Below are 19,467 nucleotides of genomic sequence, written 5' to 3'. Positions count from 1 at the left end.
GGCCGTATAAACAACTCTAACACTGTTGCAAATATGCGCCACACTGTGAACCCACACCAAACAAGAATGACAAACACATTTTGGGAGAACATCCGCACCGTAACAAAACATAAACACAACAAAACAAATACCCAGAACCCTTTGCAGCACTAACTCTTCCGAGGCACTACAATATACACCCCCCGCTAACCTCTACCCCCCCCCCCCAACTCAACCCCGCCCCCCCTAACCCCGCCCACCTCAACCTCCTCATGCTCTCTCAGGGAGAGCATGTCCCAAATTCCAAGCTGCTGTTTTGAGGCATATTAAAAAAAATAATGCACTTTGTGACTTCAATAATAAATATGGCAGTGCCATGTTGGCATTTTTTTCTATAACTTGAGTTGATTTATTTTGGAAAACCTTGTTACATTGTTTAATGCATCCAGCGGGGCATCACAACAAAATTAGGCATAATAATGTGTTAATTCCACGACTGTATATATCGGTATCGGTTGATATCGGAATCGGTAATTAAGAGTTGGACAATATCGGAATATCGGCAAAAAAGCCATTATCGGACATCTCTATTTTATACAGTAAAATTCTGGCATTTGAGCTGCCATTTTTTTCAATGAAAAATCTATTGTCATTTTTACAGTGTACAATTTGATGGATAACTTGCTTAGAAATCATGAGTGCAGCAGATATTTGTTATCGTTATTTATATTTTAACTAAAAGAAAGTTTGAAACGTATGATAGTATGATATTTGTTGGATTATTAGATAATATTAAAGTTTAAAAGATATACAATTGCATGCAATAAATAAAAAGAGACAAAGTACTTTATTGACGCGTAATATTTTAAGGCTTTCGCAGGCCACATGAAATGATGGCTTGGGGCCTTGAGTTTAACACCTGTGCCCTAAAAGGATCATCGATTTCTCAAATAGCTACGCAAATGGACATGGTTCACACGCCATCTACAAGTCAGATGAACATATAAACAAAAAGTACACATAGATATGTTGTAACATATATATTTCACAACATGATAACCTGCAGTCTAATAAATAGCACATTGCTAATATTGCTCAGTTTTATCACATTTTTAGAGAAATGTGTCCTGATTCCACATGACAGTCTGGACTAAGTTTGCTATTTTTCTGTGTTTTGTATCCTTTTCTGTCCTGTTGCTCCTATTTGGGTTCTACTTCCTGTTGGATTCTGTGTTTTGCTGCACCTTCACTTTCTGTTGTTTCCTACCAGCAAACCTGTGTTCCATTAGTTAATCTAGCCCATTTAGTTTCACCTGTTGCTGCTTGCCGATGTTGGTGATGTGTTTGTTTTCTGTGCACTTCCAGGCTGCACTAGGATGACTAGTTTTGCACTACCTGTGTTTTCCCTAATCAAACAAACGTCTTGCCTGCAGTGGTGATGAATGAACATAATAACAACTTAATTAATCTTTGTGAAAGCTTAATTTCTGATACAGATTGAATTTCATAAAATAAAGTGTATGGAGGAAGAATATAATACCGTCACCCTGTTAACTCTTTTTTTAAGTTTTTCAGGAAATACAAAAAACTTCACCAAATGCATATGGCATTTTTTAATCATTTTGTCAGAATAATTGTATCTAAGTTATCACAAAACTTTGTGATGACTTGAGTTCCCGGTGAGAAGACAAAAGCTGTCTTTGAACCTATCAAGAAAAAAGGGTTGTAAAACTCCACTGTGTAGGATGGGAAGCAACATGAAGGTGTTCTGTTTCTTTGAACTGTTTTACGACCTCTTCTTCGAACTGTTTTACGACCTTTTCTTTGAACTGTTTGTAATCAAAGGCGATGGCTGTTTACGACCCCCGTCCCTTAGAAACAGCTGTTGCCATGTAATCAGGGAAAGTCCAAATAAAAGACGAGGCGTACAATCTTTCGTCAGGAGCGTGGCACGACACTGTGCAAGGGTACAGTGTCTACGCGTTTCTCCTCATTGAGCCAAATTTAATTCTGTCTCTGTTTAATTCCTTGCTTCTTGTCTTGTTTAATAGATGTCATCAGTGTTTGAACCAGACACATTTCACTCAAAAGGCATGTAGCAAAGAATGTTTATTGGCGTAGTAATAACACTGTGTGTAAATTAAGAGAAACGAGCAAAAAAGATGACTTTGTGACTTAAGATATGGAAAACACTTTATTTTGAAGGTGTCTACATAAGAGTCACACAAACCTGTTATAAACATGAGCATTAATGTTTCTTCAAAGTGTCATAAATGTTGATGACACATCCTATGTCATGTTCATGATAGGCTCCTGTCACTCTTATGTAGACACCTTCAAAATTAAGTGTTACCATATCAGCATGTTAAAAAAAATTGCCTGAGTCATTTATTTCCAATAGGCCATTATCTTAAAGGGGTAAAATCACATGATCTCATCAAAAGAGGACATAGGTCATTTTACCATAGGTGGCCGGCGTCGTGAGAGGTTTTAGGCACAAAAAAAAAACAATCTTGATAAAAATTGACTCGGGCGATTATTTCAACAGTGTGACAATATAATAAATATAAATTGTCATGTTAAAATCTATGAAATGTACTGTATATATGTAAGATTTCTACAGTGCAGTCTGTAGATCCACACTATTTAGAACACGCTATAAATGTGGCAGCGCCACCATTTAGGTAAGCGAGACCAAATCAATACACGATGTGCAGCAGCATCCCCACCCAGTCCCGGGAGGTTTGACGCGGGCATGGTGGCAACTCTTCATCTAAAACTGAGACACACAGTGCTGCTTAAGCAAACTGATGCCGGAAATGACTTAAAGCTTTATTTGCGTTTGAGGGGGAAAAAATGGCAGTCTTGGGAGTGGGCCAGACAAATGCAGTTTAAAAACAGTCAACATGGAGAACAGTCAGAGTGCTGTTGTATAAATCTTAAAACCCAAACATATCTAAGGTGGTGCAATCTGGAACTAGGGAACTATGGACTTGGTCTACTAAAGGTTTGTGTGTATTTATTCTTGTGCAAACTTGATAGCGCACGCAAGGCTGATCTACTAAAACCCGTGCGCTGAGGACTGCGTCTCTTGACTGAACAAAATAGCGGGTGTAATCCATTTAGCATGTCTGTCTTCAAATATAGGCAGAATATATGCTGATTATCAGAACACCCACAAATACTCAGAGGAGGAGACGCAAATATAATCATTTAGCACTCGCAATGTGATTTATCAACACTAAAACTGTTTTGCGACCGCTGTTTTGCATCTATATTTAGCATGTGTGGAATGTACGTGTAAATCGGCACCATGAAGGATCACCTCACACTGCTAGTTTGTGCAAACGCTAGCGGTTACTACTCCGAAACTCCCAGAGTGTTCAAAAAATTGCCACAAAAATTCACCAAAGCTGGCACAAGATAAAAAGGATTTCCCCTTTTTTGTTTTTTATTGTAGCAACATGGTTGTTAACATTTTGGAGAACACCAAAGGCAAAGGCACTTTTGTGTGTGTGCGAGCATTGACAGTTAAGCATGCCGTTGTTGTTTTGTTACCCCCTTGTTATGTTGTTTTGATATACAGTATATTTCAGGTATTAAAATGTCTTCAAAGTGTGCATTTTATTTACTAAAATAGGGAGTTTTATCGAGTCTACAACCAATTATTCATGTTTACGTTGTTTCTTATGGGAACTCTGCTTCAACATAGGAACGTTTCAGTTTACTGCTCAGTGACCTAGTGGTTAGAGTGTCTGCCCTGAGACTGGAAGGTCGTGAGTTCAAACCCCGGCCGAGTCATACCAAAGATAAAAATAGGACCCATTGCTTCCCTGCTTGGCACTCAGCATCAAGGGTTGGAATCGAGGGTTAAATCACCAAAATGATTCCTGAGCGTGGCCACCGCTGCTGCTCACTGCTCCCCTCACCTCCCGGGGGGGGGCGAACATGGGGATGGGTCAAATGCAGAGGGTAATTTCACCACACCTAGTGTGTGTGTGACTATCGATGGGACTTTAACTTTAACTTTACGAACCATGTTCAAGAACCAATTAAGTTTGTAAATCGAGGCTCCACTGTATCTCCTAAATGAAAACATTTTTTCAATGTGAATTTTTTTGCATCTGAATCATTTCAGATGCACCATCACAACACCGCCTCCCAGAACGCACCTTCAGCGTGCTAAACCTAAAAAAGGTGGTGCATATTTTATTTGTGTGTACTGCGTGTCAACAACATAACAAAACCCCGCAGGGTGGACCAAATGATGCCGTAAATGCGGAGGGAAATGAGTGTTTCCATGGTGACAGCCGGTATACACACAAAAACCTCATTTAAATAGGGCGGTCTGCACCACTTTTGCACTTGTTTGCCCACTATTAGTACACACAATTTTATAGTTTGCACATGTCGTTATTTGGATCTTAGTAGACCAAGACACAAAACAGCGGCCGCAAACTTCTTCAGGCTTGATAAATCACATTGCGAGTGCTAAATGATTATATTTGTGTCTGTTCCTCACAGCATTGTGGGTGTTGTAATAATCAACATATATTCAGTGTATGCATAAAGGCAAACACGCACAAGTTTAGTAGATTACGGTAGCTTTATGCATGCTATCAAGTACACATTAATACAAACCCCGTTTCCGTATGAATTAATACACCCCCATACCATCACAGATGCTGGCTTTTCAACTTTGCGCCTACAACAATCCGGATGGTTCTTTTCCTCTTTGGTCCGGAGGACACGACGCCCACAGTTTCCAAAAACAATTTGAAATGTGGACTCGTCCGACCACAGAACACTTTTCCACTTTGTATCAGTCCATCTTAGATGAGCTCAGGCCCAGCGAAGCCGACGGCGTTTCTGGGTGTTGTTGATAAACGGTTTTCGCCTTGCATAGGAGAGTTTTAACTTGCACTTACAGATGTAGCGACCAACTGTAGTTACTGACAGTGGGTTTCTGAAGTGTTCCTGAGCCCATGTGGTGATATCCTTTACACACTGATGTCGCTTGTTGATGCAGTACAGCCTGAGGGATCGAAGGTCACGGGCTTAGCTGCTTACGTGCAGTGATTTCTCCAGATTCTCTGAACCCTTTGATGATATTACGGACCGTAGATGGTGAAATCCCTAAATTCCTTGCAATAGCTGCTTGAGAAAGGTTTTTCTTAAACTGTTCAACAATTTGCTCACGCATTTGTTGACAAAGTGGTGACCCTCGCCCCATCCTTGTTTGTGAATGACTGAACATTTCATGGAACCTACTTTTATACCCAATCATGGCACCCACCAATTTGCCTGTTCACCTGTGGGATGTTCCAAATAAGTGTGTTTATCAGTTTGAACATCAAATATGTTGTCTTTGTAGCATATTCAACTGAATATGGGTTGAAAATGATTTGCAAATCATTGTATTCCCTTTATATTTACATCTAACACAATTTCCCAACTCATATGGAAAGGGGGTTGTACATACAAACCTTTAATAGATCAGCGTCTTTTACCGGCTTATTTCATTACGTGTATTGGTGGGGATTTTTCAAGTTTAAAACATAACATGAATTTGGAAAAACTCTTGTGTTGTGTGTCAAACAGTGAGCATTTCTCCCTTGTTCCAAATTTTACAACCTACTGAACTGTGCATCTTACATCAAAATAAATAAAAGCCTCATGCTTACAGTAACGTGTAATTATGTATAATTATGTATGATGCAGACGTACCCTTATGAAGATCAGTGCACTGGAGTCTCCTACTTTGTACTTCCCTTCTGACACCTTGATCATAGGAAACTGTGCAGGACAGGAACATCGGCCCAGAATCTCCCGGACCTGGGGAGAACAAAAGATGACACATGTTAAGTCAGTGGTGACCACTTCCTGTACGTAGATTGTCAAATGAAGTCGTGTTTAGTAGTCAGTGATTGTGACCTTTGCTGAGAGCACGCAACACAATGAGTCTGTTCCGTGGTGCTGGAGTGTGCGTCACTTTCCTGCCCGTCTTAACATCTCCTAGGTGATATGGTGCCTCACCCATTTATTCCACCACAATAAAAGCCCTGCTCAGGTGCATCTCTCAAGATTATCTTGGTTTAAAAAAAAAATAGTACAAAAACAAGCAGACATCTTTGTGAATATGCACTGTTCTTCACAAGACATTGCATCATCAAATCAAAAGTGGAATGGAGGCTGCGATGGTGGTGGTGATGTCAGCAGGCCAGCGCCGCCAGCTGGATTTTGAATTGCGATTTGGAGCCAGCGCCCTTGCTGTGGTCGGGGCTGCTTATTAGGCAACCGGAGTCAGACACGACTGCAGGGTGGGGCAAGATGTGCCTGAACTGCACCGCCCTGGGTTCTCTCAGGATTGGACAACTCACATGTTGTCCTTGGCCTCGATATCAAACTAAAGTGAGCAGGATCTTGTTGGATTGGAGAACATAATGCAGCCAAACATGCAAGATGTAACTTTTCTTTAAGTGTGTGGCGGCGGGGGCTTACTATTTTGCAAAATTTAACTTTTATGACTCATACAACAATGCATTACAATGAATATCTGACAAATGTTTCCCTTCTTTCACATATTTACAGTACCTATCATGAAATATAGAGTACAGGCCAAAAGTTTGGACACACCTCCTCATTCAATGCGTTTTCTTTATTTTCATGACTATTGTAGATTGTCACTGAAGGCATCAAAACTATGAATGAACACATGTGGAGTTATGTACTTAACAAAAAAAGGTGAAATAACTAAAAACATGTTTTATATTCTAGTTTCTTCAAAATAGCCACCCTTTGCTCTGATTACTTTTTTGCACACTCTTGGCATTCTCTCGATGAGCTTCAAGAGGTAGTCACCTGAAAGGGTTTTCACTTCACAGGTGTGCTTGAAGCTCATCGAGAGAAATCCAAGAGTGTGCAAAGCAGTAATCAGAGCAAAGGGTGGCTATTTTGAAGAAACTAAAATATAAAACATGTTTTCAGTTATTTCACCTATTTTTGTTAAGTACATAACTCCACATGTGTTCATTCATAGTTTTGATGCCTTCAGTGACAATCTACAAGGTAAATAGTCATGAAAATAAAGAAAACACATTGAATGAGGAGAAGGTGTGTCCAAACTTTTGGCCTGTACTGTATATTTAATAAATCCTCTCCGGTACTATAGAAGCAGCAGTTTGCAGTCCGCTCGACAACATTTAGGACACATCAGCGTAACATGTTCTGTAGGCCAGGTCCAAAGGCAATCCCTCAAAATGAAAGAAAACATACCACCGGCGCCAGCGTAAACAGTTCTAACCAGACTGAAATAAGCAAACGCTATCGATGCTTCATTATGGCACAATGCTGACTCAGCAACCAGCAACAAGTGCTTGGGGGTGATTTTTACAAGTAACTTCTTGTTAGTAATGTCGCGTCCTGACAGAAGCGCACAGAGTCTGACACACTTTTTAAACTTTATTGTTGACCTTAACACACCAAGAGGAGCTCTCATAACAAGCTAATCAGTAACCATAGAAATATACAGCTGTCCACCCATCTTGTGGAAGTCATTGGCAAGACTGCAGCAGCAATACCGTATCATTGTACTTACAGTATGTAAATTAATAGTAACATTTTTAGTGTTTGCCCATTGTTGGGCTGCGAAAATACCAAACATACTTCTTTTTGGGACCGCAGAGGTACTCAGTTGTAATACACTTTTCCGCCACTTGTGGGAGTAATGACAATATCAAACACACAGGAGAAGTCTGGAGCTAAAGTCATAGAGAAGTTTCTTAAGCGCAAAAATTACGACTAAAGTAGTGTATTTTTATTTGCACTTTAATTCTATTGGTAGTTTATTCAAGAAACATACCGTATTTTTCGGAGTATAAGTCGCTCCGGCAGAAAATGCATAATAAAAAAGAATATTACATATATAAATCGCACTGGAGTATAGGTCGCATTTTTTGGGGAAATTTATTTGATAAAACCCAACACCAAGAATAGACATTTGAAAGGCAATTTAAAATAAATAAAGAATAGTGAACGACAGGCTGAACAAGTGTACGTTATATGACGCATAAATAACCAACTGAGAACGTGCCTGGTATGTTAACGTAACATATTATGGTAAGAGTCATTCAAAAAACTATAACATATAGAACATGCTATACGTTTACCAAACAATCTGTCACTCCTAATCGCTAAATCCCATGAAATCTTATACGTCTAGTCTCTTACGTGAATGAGCTAAATAATATTATTTGATATTTTACGGTAATGTGTTAATAATTTCACACATACGTCGCTCCTGAGTATAAGTCGCACCCCCGGCCAAACTATAAAAAAAACTGCGACTTATAGTCAGAAAAATACGGTACACATTATTAGTATTTATTATTGTTTTAGTTATAATTGATTTATTTTAGCACTGCGTAATTGTATGAACCTTCAGTTTGTATGAGTCCCTTCTTGTGCAGTATATTTGATTAGTAATATTTTTGTAACCAGCCTGAGCTAAGCCTCGATAATAATCTTTATGATTAACATATAGTTTAATATCATCTGACAAGGTTTATCCTGTTAAACTGTAAGTAGGTAAGATATAATTATTGAATACGATTCAAATCAAGTGTAAGGCTACTAATTCAGTGTAGGGCTGCAACAACTAATCGATTAAATCGATTAAAATCGATTATAAAAATAGTTGGCGATTAATTTAGTCATTGATTCGTTGGACCTATGCTATGCGCATGCGCAGAGGCAATTTTTTATTTTTTTTATAAACCTTTATTTATAAACTGCAACATGTACAAACAGCTGAGAAACAATAATCAAAATAAGTATGGTACCAGTATGCTGGTTTTTTTTCAATAAAATACTGGAAAGGATAGAAATGTAGTTTGTCTCTTTTATCCAATTATTAATCGATTAATCAAAGTAATAATCGACAGATTAATCGATTATCAAATTAATCGTTAGTTGCAGCCCTAATTCAGTGTTAATATTTGAGTGGGCCCCGGGCCCCTCTGTGTTGGAAAAGGTTGAGAACCCCTGAATTGCATCATGTCAGTATTAAATACAAATAAAAAACTCATAACAAATAACAAAAATAAATAAATCTATGAACACTACGATTCTTGAAAGGCACGTAAATGACCAATTTCTTCATAGAAGACATGACTTGTAATGGCTGTTGGGGCAGGTCTTGACTCATCCATCCATCCATTTTCTACCGCTTGTCCCTTTCAAGGTCGCGGGAGGTGCTGGAGCCTATCTCAGCTGCATTCGGGCGGATCATGTGAGATGGTGACTTTGCTGACAAAGCGAAGCAGTAGGCGGAGACAGGCCCGCGGGGTCTACAGCTCTCTACTGGTGCGTTCCATTTGTTCTAGGAAGTCGGAATTTCCGAGTTCCTCGTCGGAAATTTCAACTAGGACGCACCCGTTGTCGGATTTCTTACTGGGAAAGTCGGAGAGTCCTTAGTAATTCCGGAGTTGGCTTCAAAGATGGCTGCTCTGAGCGCAAACAATAGGAGAACCTTTTGTAATATCCGTTTTGACCATTTTTTACTATTTTTCGTCACTAAATCAACCGTATATGACATATTGTTGGACGTTTATACAGAATATGGTAATGTTACTGTAGTGTAAATTAAATTGTTTCATGTTTTATAAACTACCGTTCAAAAATTTGGGGTTACCCAAACAATTTTGTGGAATAGCCTTCATTTCTAAGAACAAGAATAGACTGTCGAGTTTCAGAGGAAAGTTCTCTTTTTCTGGCCATTTTGAGCGTTTAATTGACTCCACAAATGTGATGCTCCAGAAACTCAATCTGCCCAAAGGAAGGTCAGTTTTGTAGCTTCTGTAATGAGCTAAACTGTTTTCAGATGTGTGAACATGATTGCACAAGGGTTTTCTAATCATCAATTAGCCTTCTGAGCCAATGAGCAAACACATTGTACCATTAGAACACTGGAGTGATAGTTGCTGGAAATGGGCCTCTATACACCTATGTAGATATTGCACCAAAAACCAGACATTTGCAGCTAGAATAGTCATTTACCACATTAGCAATGTATAGAGTGTATTTCTTTAAAGTTAAGACTAGTTTAAAGTTATCTTCATTGAAAAGTACAGTGCTTTTCCTTCAAAAATAAGGACATTTCAATGTGACCCCAAACTTTTGAACGGTAGTGTATGTTTAACATCGCTAGCAATAGCATCTGTGTTTCCTTTCTATATATCGTGTTTGAAAGTTGCAGAAGTACTGCATATTTTCTCAAAAGTTGTTTATATTCAAACAAGGCAAGAGCAAATATATCTCTCCTGAATGTGGCCATTTGGATGTGGACCTTGAACCTGGAACACTAATAAGTTGGCTGTGATGTCATTCCGAAGCTCCAACTTCCGACTTCTGAGGTTGACGGGACGCACCATAACAATAACAACAACAACACAACACTTCCTCTTTAAACCCTAGTGACAGTTACAGCGAGCAAGGTTGCATTTACAAATCCCGCATTATGAGCATCAATATTACAACACAAAAGTCGCTTTTTGTATATTGTCTGTGTTGCCGCAATAATTCTGGCAATTTTACTTCCTATTTTGCAATGTATTACAGTGCAACCGGAAAGTATTCACAGCGCTTTACTTTTTCAAAATGTTGTTATGTTAAAGTTAAAGTTAAAGTACCAATGAATGTCACACACACACTAGGTGTGGTGAAATGTGTCCACTGCATTTGACCCATCCCCTTTTTCATCCCTGGGAGCTGAGGAGAGCAGTGAGCAGCAGCAGTGGCCGCGCCCAGGAATTATTTTGGTGATTTAACCCCCAATTCCAACCCTTGATGCTGAGTGCCAAGCAAGGAGGTAATGGGTCCCATTTTTATAGTCTTTGGCCACTGAGCAGGCCTTGTGGTTACAGCCTTATTCCAAAACGGAATAAATTCTACAGACAACACCCCATGATGACAAAGTGAAAGGTTTTTGGGTTTTTTTGCAAATTTATTCAAACTAAACAAAAACAAAAACAAATTACTAATACATAAGTATTCTCAGCCTTTGTTCAATACTTTGTTGATGCACCTTTGGCAGAAATTACAGCCTCAAGTCTTTTTGAATACAATGTCACAAGCTTAGCACACCTATCTTTGGGTAGTTTCCCTCATTACTCTTTGCCCATTCCTCTATGCAGCACCTCTCAAGCTCCATCCGGTTTGATGGTTGATGGTTTCAGATCTCTCTAGAGTTTCAAGCCTGGGTTCTGGCTGGGCCTTACAATGACATTTACAGTACCCTAGGGGTTCGGTGAGTCGGTCTCAGGGGTTCGGCGAAGGTCAAGACACACCCGACTCATCGTGTAAATAAAAACTTCTCCCTATCGCCGTGTTATGGATACCCCCAAACAATGTTTCCTTTAATTTTCCATCTGATTTGCAGGTGTGTAAATGTTAGAATAATTATTAAGATTAAAGATTAAAGTACCAATGATTGTCACACACACACTAGATGTGGTGAAATTTGTCCTCTGCATTTGACCCATCCCCTTGGGGAGGAGTGGGCAGCAGCGGCGCCGCGCCCGGGAATCATTTTGGTGATTTAACCCCCAACTCCAACCCGTGTTGCTGAGTGCCAAGCAAGGAGGTAATGGGTCCCATTTTTATAGTCTTTGGTATGACTCGGCTGGGATTTGAACTCCAACCTAGTTGCAATAGTTATTATCAATTGTGCTGAAGATGTACTTTTCTATCTCTGCAAAGGCACAACTTGTAATTTTGCTTTGTGGGTTGTCTCGCGTCAGCAGTTTGTTTCCAGACCCTGCCTGCTGACAGCCAAGGACGGACATCGAGTACCTCAACGCAGATAAAACAGAGACAGGGCCAAATCACGAGTATCAGCACATTTCCATTCTGAATAATCACGTATTGTGTCTACTGTGGCTGGTTGCATTACCCCTCCCTTCAGAAGTAGCCTCAGTGATGTTAACTAGGGACCTCCCGAATGAATAGAGGAGCATGTGGGACTGTACCTTAGAGCGTAGGGGAACTGAAACTGAGTGTACAGCCCAATACATCTCTCCCCATGAGTAAAATTCAACTCTGTCTTTGCCTGATTCCTTCTTCTTTTTTTGTGTAATAGATAGTTCGGTGTTTCAACCTGACAGTAATTTGTTGTGAGTTCATGCACTGTGTTGGTTTTGTTCTTGGAACAAGGTGATGTTCATGCACGGTTCATTTTGTGCACCAGTAAAAAAAACATATGACTTTGTCTTGAATTTAAAAAATATATATATAATAATATTTTTCACTAAAGAAGGGTTCGGTGAATGCGCATTTGAAACTGGTGGGGTTCGGTACCTCCAAAAAGGTTAAGAACCACTGCCCTGAAGCCATCCTTTGATATCTTGGCTGAGTATTAGGGTCGTTGTCCTGATGAAGGATGAACCATCGCCCCAGTCTTCCTTCAAGAGCGCGCTGGAGCAGGTTTTCATCCAGGGTGTCTCTGTACATTGCTGCATTCATCTTTCCCTCTATCCTGACTAGTCTCCCAGTTCCTGTTGCTGAAAAACATCCCCACAGCATGATGCCGCCACCACCATGCTTCACTGTAGGGATGGTATTGGCCTGGTGATGAGCGGTGCCTGGTTTCCTCTAAACATGACACATGGCAATCTCAATATTAGTCACATCAGTCCAGATAATTTTGTTTTGAGTCTTTCAGTTGCATTTTGGCCAACATTTACAAAGGAATGGCTTCTGTCTGGCCACTCTACTGTGCATGTTTTCCATTTTTTAAGTACAGGTTAAGCATCAGCACTGTTTTTCCAAGTACCGATTTGGTACCAGTATCAGTTCAAATGTAATCAACACCCGTCCCTACTTGTATGTTCCAGACAGTTGTAATTGACAGTTTGTGAACTTTAATAAGTGAACCACACATTTGTGAAGCAGACTATAAAGGAAGGACTGGTGTATTCCTGGAACTATACAATAATAGACTACTGCTGGTGTGTTTGGTCTGGATGACATCATGTGTTGAATAACATTTCTGCATTCATTCTGTTTTCAAGAAGAAAAAGAAGCATTTAGAAGAGTCTTAGTCCCTTTGGGGCCCTGATCTTTGACTCCTAGAATAAGGAGGGTGGATTCCCAGCTGATCCCCCCCCCACACCTCCCTCGGTCACCTCCAGTCTGACTGAGCAGGCCTACGTTTTTCTTGTTTTGCTCAAGTCTGCTTTGTTTGCTTACATTTCTCCAGTACGTGCGTCCGCCCTCTTTCTTTCTGCGAGCCTCTGCTCTGTCACTCTGATTTTTTCTCATTTTGTCAGTAGCGCCGCTTGGAAAAAACCCAGCCTGTGAGTTAATGGAACGATTGCCATAGCAACAGACACACACACACACACACGCGCACACACAAAAACACACGGTCTTCCTTTTTCAACGGTTCAGTTTGGCATATTTTTTTCATTCTTGTCTCCTCTCAGCTGTTCGGCTGAGGTCACATGTTTTATAGCCTGACATTTGCGTAAGGCCTTTCCTTTTCAAAACAAAATGTGTGCTCTTCCCAAGCCGCTGCTGAATAGACAGGGCGACAGACACACCAACGCACACACACACACTACCACCAGATAGAGGGGGAGGAGAAAGACAAGGTCAGGTGGGAAATATTCAGAAGAGAGGTGCCTGAAGGCGGTGCAAAACTGACGGATGCATTATAGATGCCGGTCACAGGAGACGCTTCCAGCAGAATCTGCAGATGTTCAACGTGGAAAAAGAAGGGAAGAACTGAACGATCCACAGCATGCCCCTTCCTATCCTAACACAGGAATGTTTTTGCAAAAACAGGCCCACTACCTTCTCATTCTATTATGAAGAGATTGCTCAGACAGTGGAAGAACATGGTCTCAGACAAGTCCTATCTGCTTCATTCCTTTCCTTCCTGGCCTGCAAAAGCCATGAAAGAGCATTCATGGCAAAGATCCACTGATACCGAGGGCCGAGCCGACCCCCAGGGATGAGGAGTAGGGGAAATGGGAGGAGGAGAGATCAAGATTCCGCATGATATTCCCCGTCTTTTTCACTCCATGTTGCACTGACATGATCCAGCTCATGAGTCAACACGCTAAAGGCTTAGTGCTTTTAATCAAACATAGGTGTGTTAGCCCACAGGAACACACTCATGTTGTACAGGACCTGATTATAACCAAACTTCAACAATAAAAACTAGAGATTGTAGAACCTTCCTGCACAGGAATTTACATGATTTGATGTCTGTTTGTCAACTGCAGGGAGCAAACTGAGCATAGAGCACACATAAAGATTGGAATGGTGATGATTTGGCACTTTTTAAAGGTAAACTGCATTAAAATGTGTTCTCCTTTGTCATGACTGGAAATTCCCAATGACATGCATGGAAAGAAACTAGGTCATTCCGACTTGACTGCATGATATTTTTGGACCTTTTGCAGCATCTACCACACAGAAGGACTCATTTATTCAATAACTAAAGATACACTGAAGTCATATTTAACCAGAACACATACAGTTCCATTCTAGATTGTCCAGCCCTCTTATTTTTCATGCATAAACTTTCGATATGGCAGATTTAAAAAAAAAAATAAAAGGGGTGCTTTGAGGAACGCCTGAGTTATGTAAATCACAAGTTTGGACCCCAGTGTTCTATGTTTGCTAGCAAGGTTAAAATGTCAATGCAAGGATCTGCCAATGTGTTTACAGTGGTCCAAGTTCCTCGATACAACAAGGGCACTCTAGTGTTTTTAGGAATTTGCTACAGAAATGTTTGTCTCCCAAGTTCTGAACTGAACTCAGGGGCCGTAATGATGTCATTCCCGGGTCGCCAGTTGAATAGCCCTGATATTAAATTTTCCTTAGTTTTGTTATCAAGTTGAACATTTCATGATAAAACTATTTAAAACTGTCTGAACTTATTTTTTCAAATAATCTGAATATCCAATGAATATAATTTACGATTTTGTGTGCAACTGTACACAAACAATATTTTCGTGCAAATATGACAGTGACAATGACTAGTTAAGAATGTTTGTTATGACTGATTTGTTTCTCTTCTAAAATAAATGCATCATATGAAGTTATAGCTTAGCTAAGCACAAAGCCTAAATGAAAAAAAATGCTAATTGACTCTCCCATAATATCAATTAGTTTTTGAGTAATGCGTAGCTAACTGTACTAGGTCCGCCCCATTTTGCGCAAGTCAATTTGACTGAAACGGTCTATACTTTCCTCATATTCCCATCATTTTGAAAGGTAACCAGGCTGACCCCTTCTTTAGTTGCATTGCTACAACCTGCAACAATGAATCTGGCTGACATATTTGATAATTCCTTCAAATTAAGTGTAAAAATAACATGATTCAGGATGAAGATGCTACCAAATTGCATACTATGCAATAAAAAATGCCTCCTGTTGTGACGCTGGGTTCGCATTGCAGCGGTGGTTATCATGATCCCAATGTGCAGGAGACAGTGTGTAGGTAAACTCAAATATTACCACTGAAGCAAAGGGGAAAAAAACTACTGGAGGATAGTAAAGGGTTACCGACATGAAGCATTCACAGAAAAACAATGTTCCGACACCAGCCTGCAGCAACAACTGAATTTAAATTGTCTTGATTGCAAACAGGGAACAGGTGCGCTGGCAAACAAAGTCAAGGTGCTGCATAACCAAACGGACAGGAAGTGCAACCAAAATAAAAGCACAAGGCAGGAACTAAGACGCTTAATACAGGAAAACACCAACAAACTCAAAATAAGACAAGATCCCGTGTGAACAGATCGTGACGCCGGTCTTCTGTAGGCGACGTCAGCAGGCTGATGCACATTTTGGAGCTAAAAGTGGGCGTTCCAAAATGTGCTGAAACGCGTTCCAACACAAGCCTAGAATTACTACTTGTTCTATCATGGGGGGAATTTTACCTGTACATATATTTTTTTAGTCCGGAACTATGAAAAAAGTGCCAATGTTGTCAGCATTAGAGAGACCCTTTAAGTCGGGGGTGTCAAACGGATCAGGCCCGCAAACAGGTTTTATCCGGCCCGGGGATGAGTTTGCTAAATATAAAAATTAACCTGAAATTTTTGAATGAAAGAAACAGCTGTTCTAAATGTGTCCACTGGATGTCACAATAGCAATTCTTTGTATCTTTGTAGATGATGCTACATATGTTCAAAATAATCCACATGATGTTAGTACATCGGTTGAGGAAAATGATCAAACTACATAAATAACATCCTGTAATTTGATTTTGATATATTTTTTTCATCTTGATAGATTGAAAATGAACACCAATGAGTTGACTGATGAACAATATCACATAATTTATTCAAAAAATATGAATAACGACAAATAAATTATATATATTATTAACGGCAACAGGTAATTGTAAAAAAAACTAAAAATATTATAATTTGTACAATTTCAGAATGTGCTTGTTCTATTTTTAAACAAAGAAAACAATCTGAAGTTGTTTTTATTTTTAAGTTATCGTGCCGTGATTTTAACAGTCCGGCCCGCTTGGGAGTGGATTTTTCTCCATGTGGCCCCCGATCTAAAATGAGTTTGACACCCCTGCTTCAAGTGTTTCTGCTTTGCGTACAAACTTTGGAAAAACAAGAGCTGGTTTAGCTCGTATTCAAATCATCTGAATTCATTTAAAAAAAAAGCTGTTTTGAAGGCAATCAGGGAATATCGCTGAGTAGTCATTTCTAAACCACCCATGTTTGCATAAACAAAGTCCATTTGGAGAAACCAGTGGCAAATGTTTCCGCACACGGAGCTAAATTAGAGGAATCGACGGCGCCCCCATTTTGTGCAGTACTAGGTCCGCCCCATTTTGCGCAAGTCAATTTGACTGAAACGGTCTATACTTTCCTCATATTCCCATCATTTTGAAAGGTAACCAGGCTGACCCCTTCTTTAGTTGCATTGCTACAACCTGCAACAATGAATCTGGCTGACATATTTGATAATTCCTTCAAATTAAGTGTAAAAATAACAGAGACCTGCTGGAAGAAGCCGCAGGCAGGTGCTGAGAATAACAGCGCTCCGACAGACGCTCCCACTCAGTTAAACATGTCATTAAATCCTAATCATGTGGACGAGCAGCTGACTTCACGACCATAAAGAAGGCAACAGTGGGTTGTTGAGCCCTGCACTCATTCCATGGGGCCAAAAGCTAAAACCGGTGACACCTTAAAGCCATGAGAGCATGTGACAATCGGGGTAGAAGAAGCACTGAGTGATGCCACGCTCTCTCAGCAAAGCGTGTGACCCTAAGCAAGGCAGCAATGACCTACTTTTCTTGCTCTCTACTGTAGCTTTTCCTCCCAGAGCAGCGTTCACTGCAGTCAGGTTTAGCCGAGTGTACAGTAAAGTCACTCCGGGCACGTGCGCCTTTGTCTGCATTCCCTCAGTGCATGAGCCAGAGCATACGTTTAATGGTGTCCATACCCTCCCCGCTCTCCTTCTTCCTCACCCTGACCTTTGCACCGCACTCCATCCACACAAAGACTTTGATTGAGGTGACGCCGTTTGATTGCCGCCCTGTCAGCAGTGGCAGTCCATTCAATAACCACAACGAGACATTACTGTACTGCTTTTTGCTTTATCTGTGGGCGGGGGGATGGTAACGTATGGACTCATGTCGAGGCCGCGGGTGAGGAAAAAGGCTGTTGGGAATGTCGCATAAGGATGGTGTTTTGTGTTGGGATACACAAGAACAATAAGACTGTCCATTAGGCACAAGGAGGTGGTGCGGTTTTGCATTCAAACTACTATAAAGAAAATACACAGCGACGTTATGCTGAAATTCAGGCTAGGCCGGGGGTCGGCAACCCGCGGCTCTGGAGCCGCATGCTGCGGCTCTTTAGCGCCGCCCTAGTGGCTCTCTGGAGCTTTTTCCAAAATGTATGAAAAATGGAAAAAGATGAGGGGGAAAAAAATATATTTTTTGTTTTAGTATGGTTTCTGTAGGAGGACAAACATGACACAAACCTCCCTAATTGTTACAAAGCACAATGTTTATATTAAACATGCTTCACTGATTCGAGTATTTGGCGAGCGCCGTTTTGTCCTACTAAATTTTGGCGGTCCTTGAACTCACCTTAGTTTGTTTACATATATAACTTTCTCCGACTTTCTAGGACGTGTTTTATGCCACTTCTTTTTCTGTCTCATTTTGTCCACCAAACTTTTAACGTTGTGCATGAATGCACAAAGGTGAGTTTTGTTGATGTTATTGACTTGTGTGGAGTGCTAATCAGACATATTTGGTCACTGCATGACTGCAAGCTAATCGATGCTAACATGCTATTTAGGCTAGCGATATGTACATATTGCATCATTATGCCTCATTTGTAGCCATATTTGAGGTCATTTAGTTTCCTTTAAGTCCTCTTAATTCAATTTATATCTCATGACACACTATATTTATGTAATATGGCTTTTAATTTTTTGCGGCTCCAGACAAATTTGTTTTTGTATTTTTGGTCCAATATGGCTCTTTCAACATTTTGGGTTGCCGACCCCTGGGCTAGGCGATATGGCCTTTTATTAATATCTCAATATTTTTAGGCCATGTCATGATACACGATATATATCTCGATATTTTGCCTTAGCCTTGAATTAACACTTGATGCATAATCACACCAGTGTGATGATGATAGACAATAGCTGTATTGTGAGACACCTAGAACGAGCCGATTTTTGTATGTTAGAATGCAAAAAAAACCAAAAACTTTTGTCTTCTATCCATCCATCCATTTTCTACCACTTAAACCCTTCGGGGTAGTGGGGGGCGCTGGAGCCTATCTCAGCTACAATCGGGCGGAAGGCGGGGTACACCCTGGACAAGTCGCTACTTCATCGCAGCTTTTGTCTTCTAGTCTCTCATAATTGTGAATGATAGGCAACATTCCCCAAAAAGTGCAGTTCCCCTTTAAGTAGCATAATAACTATGTTAGTTGTTATTAATGTAGAATATTTGCAATTTTTAAATTACTAAATGGTTCATATATTCTGCAAAAGTGTAATTTTTTTCTTTAAGGCTTTTCCTTTTTTGCTTTTAGAATTTGTGTAAATATTTTACATTCCGTGATTTTTTTTTTTAAATAAAAAAGTACAAGATATTCAGTCATTTGTTTTAAATAAATACTGTATGTAAAAAAAGTATCAACTTTTGTGCCATTTAAATAAAGACTTGATTAATCTGTGATTAATACTTGAAGTCAGTCAACAATATACAACAGGAAAGTTGAAAATAATTAACATCTTGTTTATTTCAAAGTGTATATTTTCTCTGACAACCACCTTTTTTATGACCAGGCTTGATTAGAAGTTAATAAAAAAATAATGAAGAAAATAATAAAAACAAATAATTGAGATATATTTAAATACAATAATTAGCCAACAGAAAGTTGTATTTTCTAGTGCTGCTAGTAGGGCTGGGCGATATGG

The 19,467-nt window shown here is 39.9% G+C and overlaps 1 protein-coding gene across 1 annotated transcript in view; it reads right to left on the bottom strand.

The window, feature by feature from the left end:
- gas2l1 (growth arrest-specific 2 like 1) overlaps nucleotides 1–19,467 on the bottom strand; it is a 69,248-nt gene that overhangs the window by 27,429 nt on the left and 22,352 nt on the right. The window contains exon 2 of the mRNA XM_062051335.1: nucleotides 5,707–5,814. Within this exon, the coding sequence (XP_061907319.1) occupies nucleotides 5,707–5,814 (108 nt within the window). The remainder of the gene's footprint in view (nucleotides 1–5,706; nucleotides 5,815–19,467) is intronic.

Source organism: Entelurus aequoreus, linkage group LG06, assembly GCF_033978785.1.
Source record: "Entelurus aequoreus isolate RoL-2023_Sb linkage group LG06, RoL_Eaeq_v1.1, whole genome shotgun sequence".
NCBI classification, from domain to species: domain Eukaryota; kingdom Metazoa; phylum Chordata; class Actinopteri; order Syngnathiformes; family Syngnathidae; genus Entelurus; species Entelurus aequoreus.
This window is presented reverse-complemented; position numbering and strand designations above follow the sequence as displayed.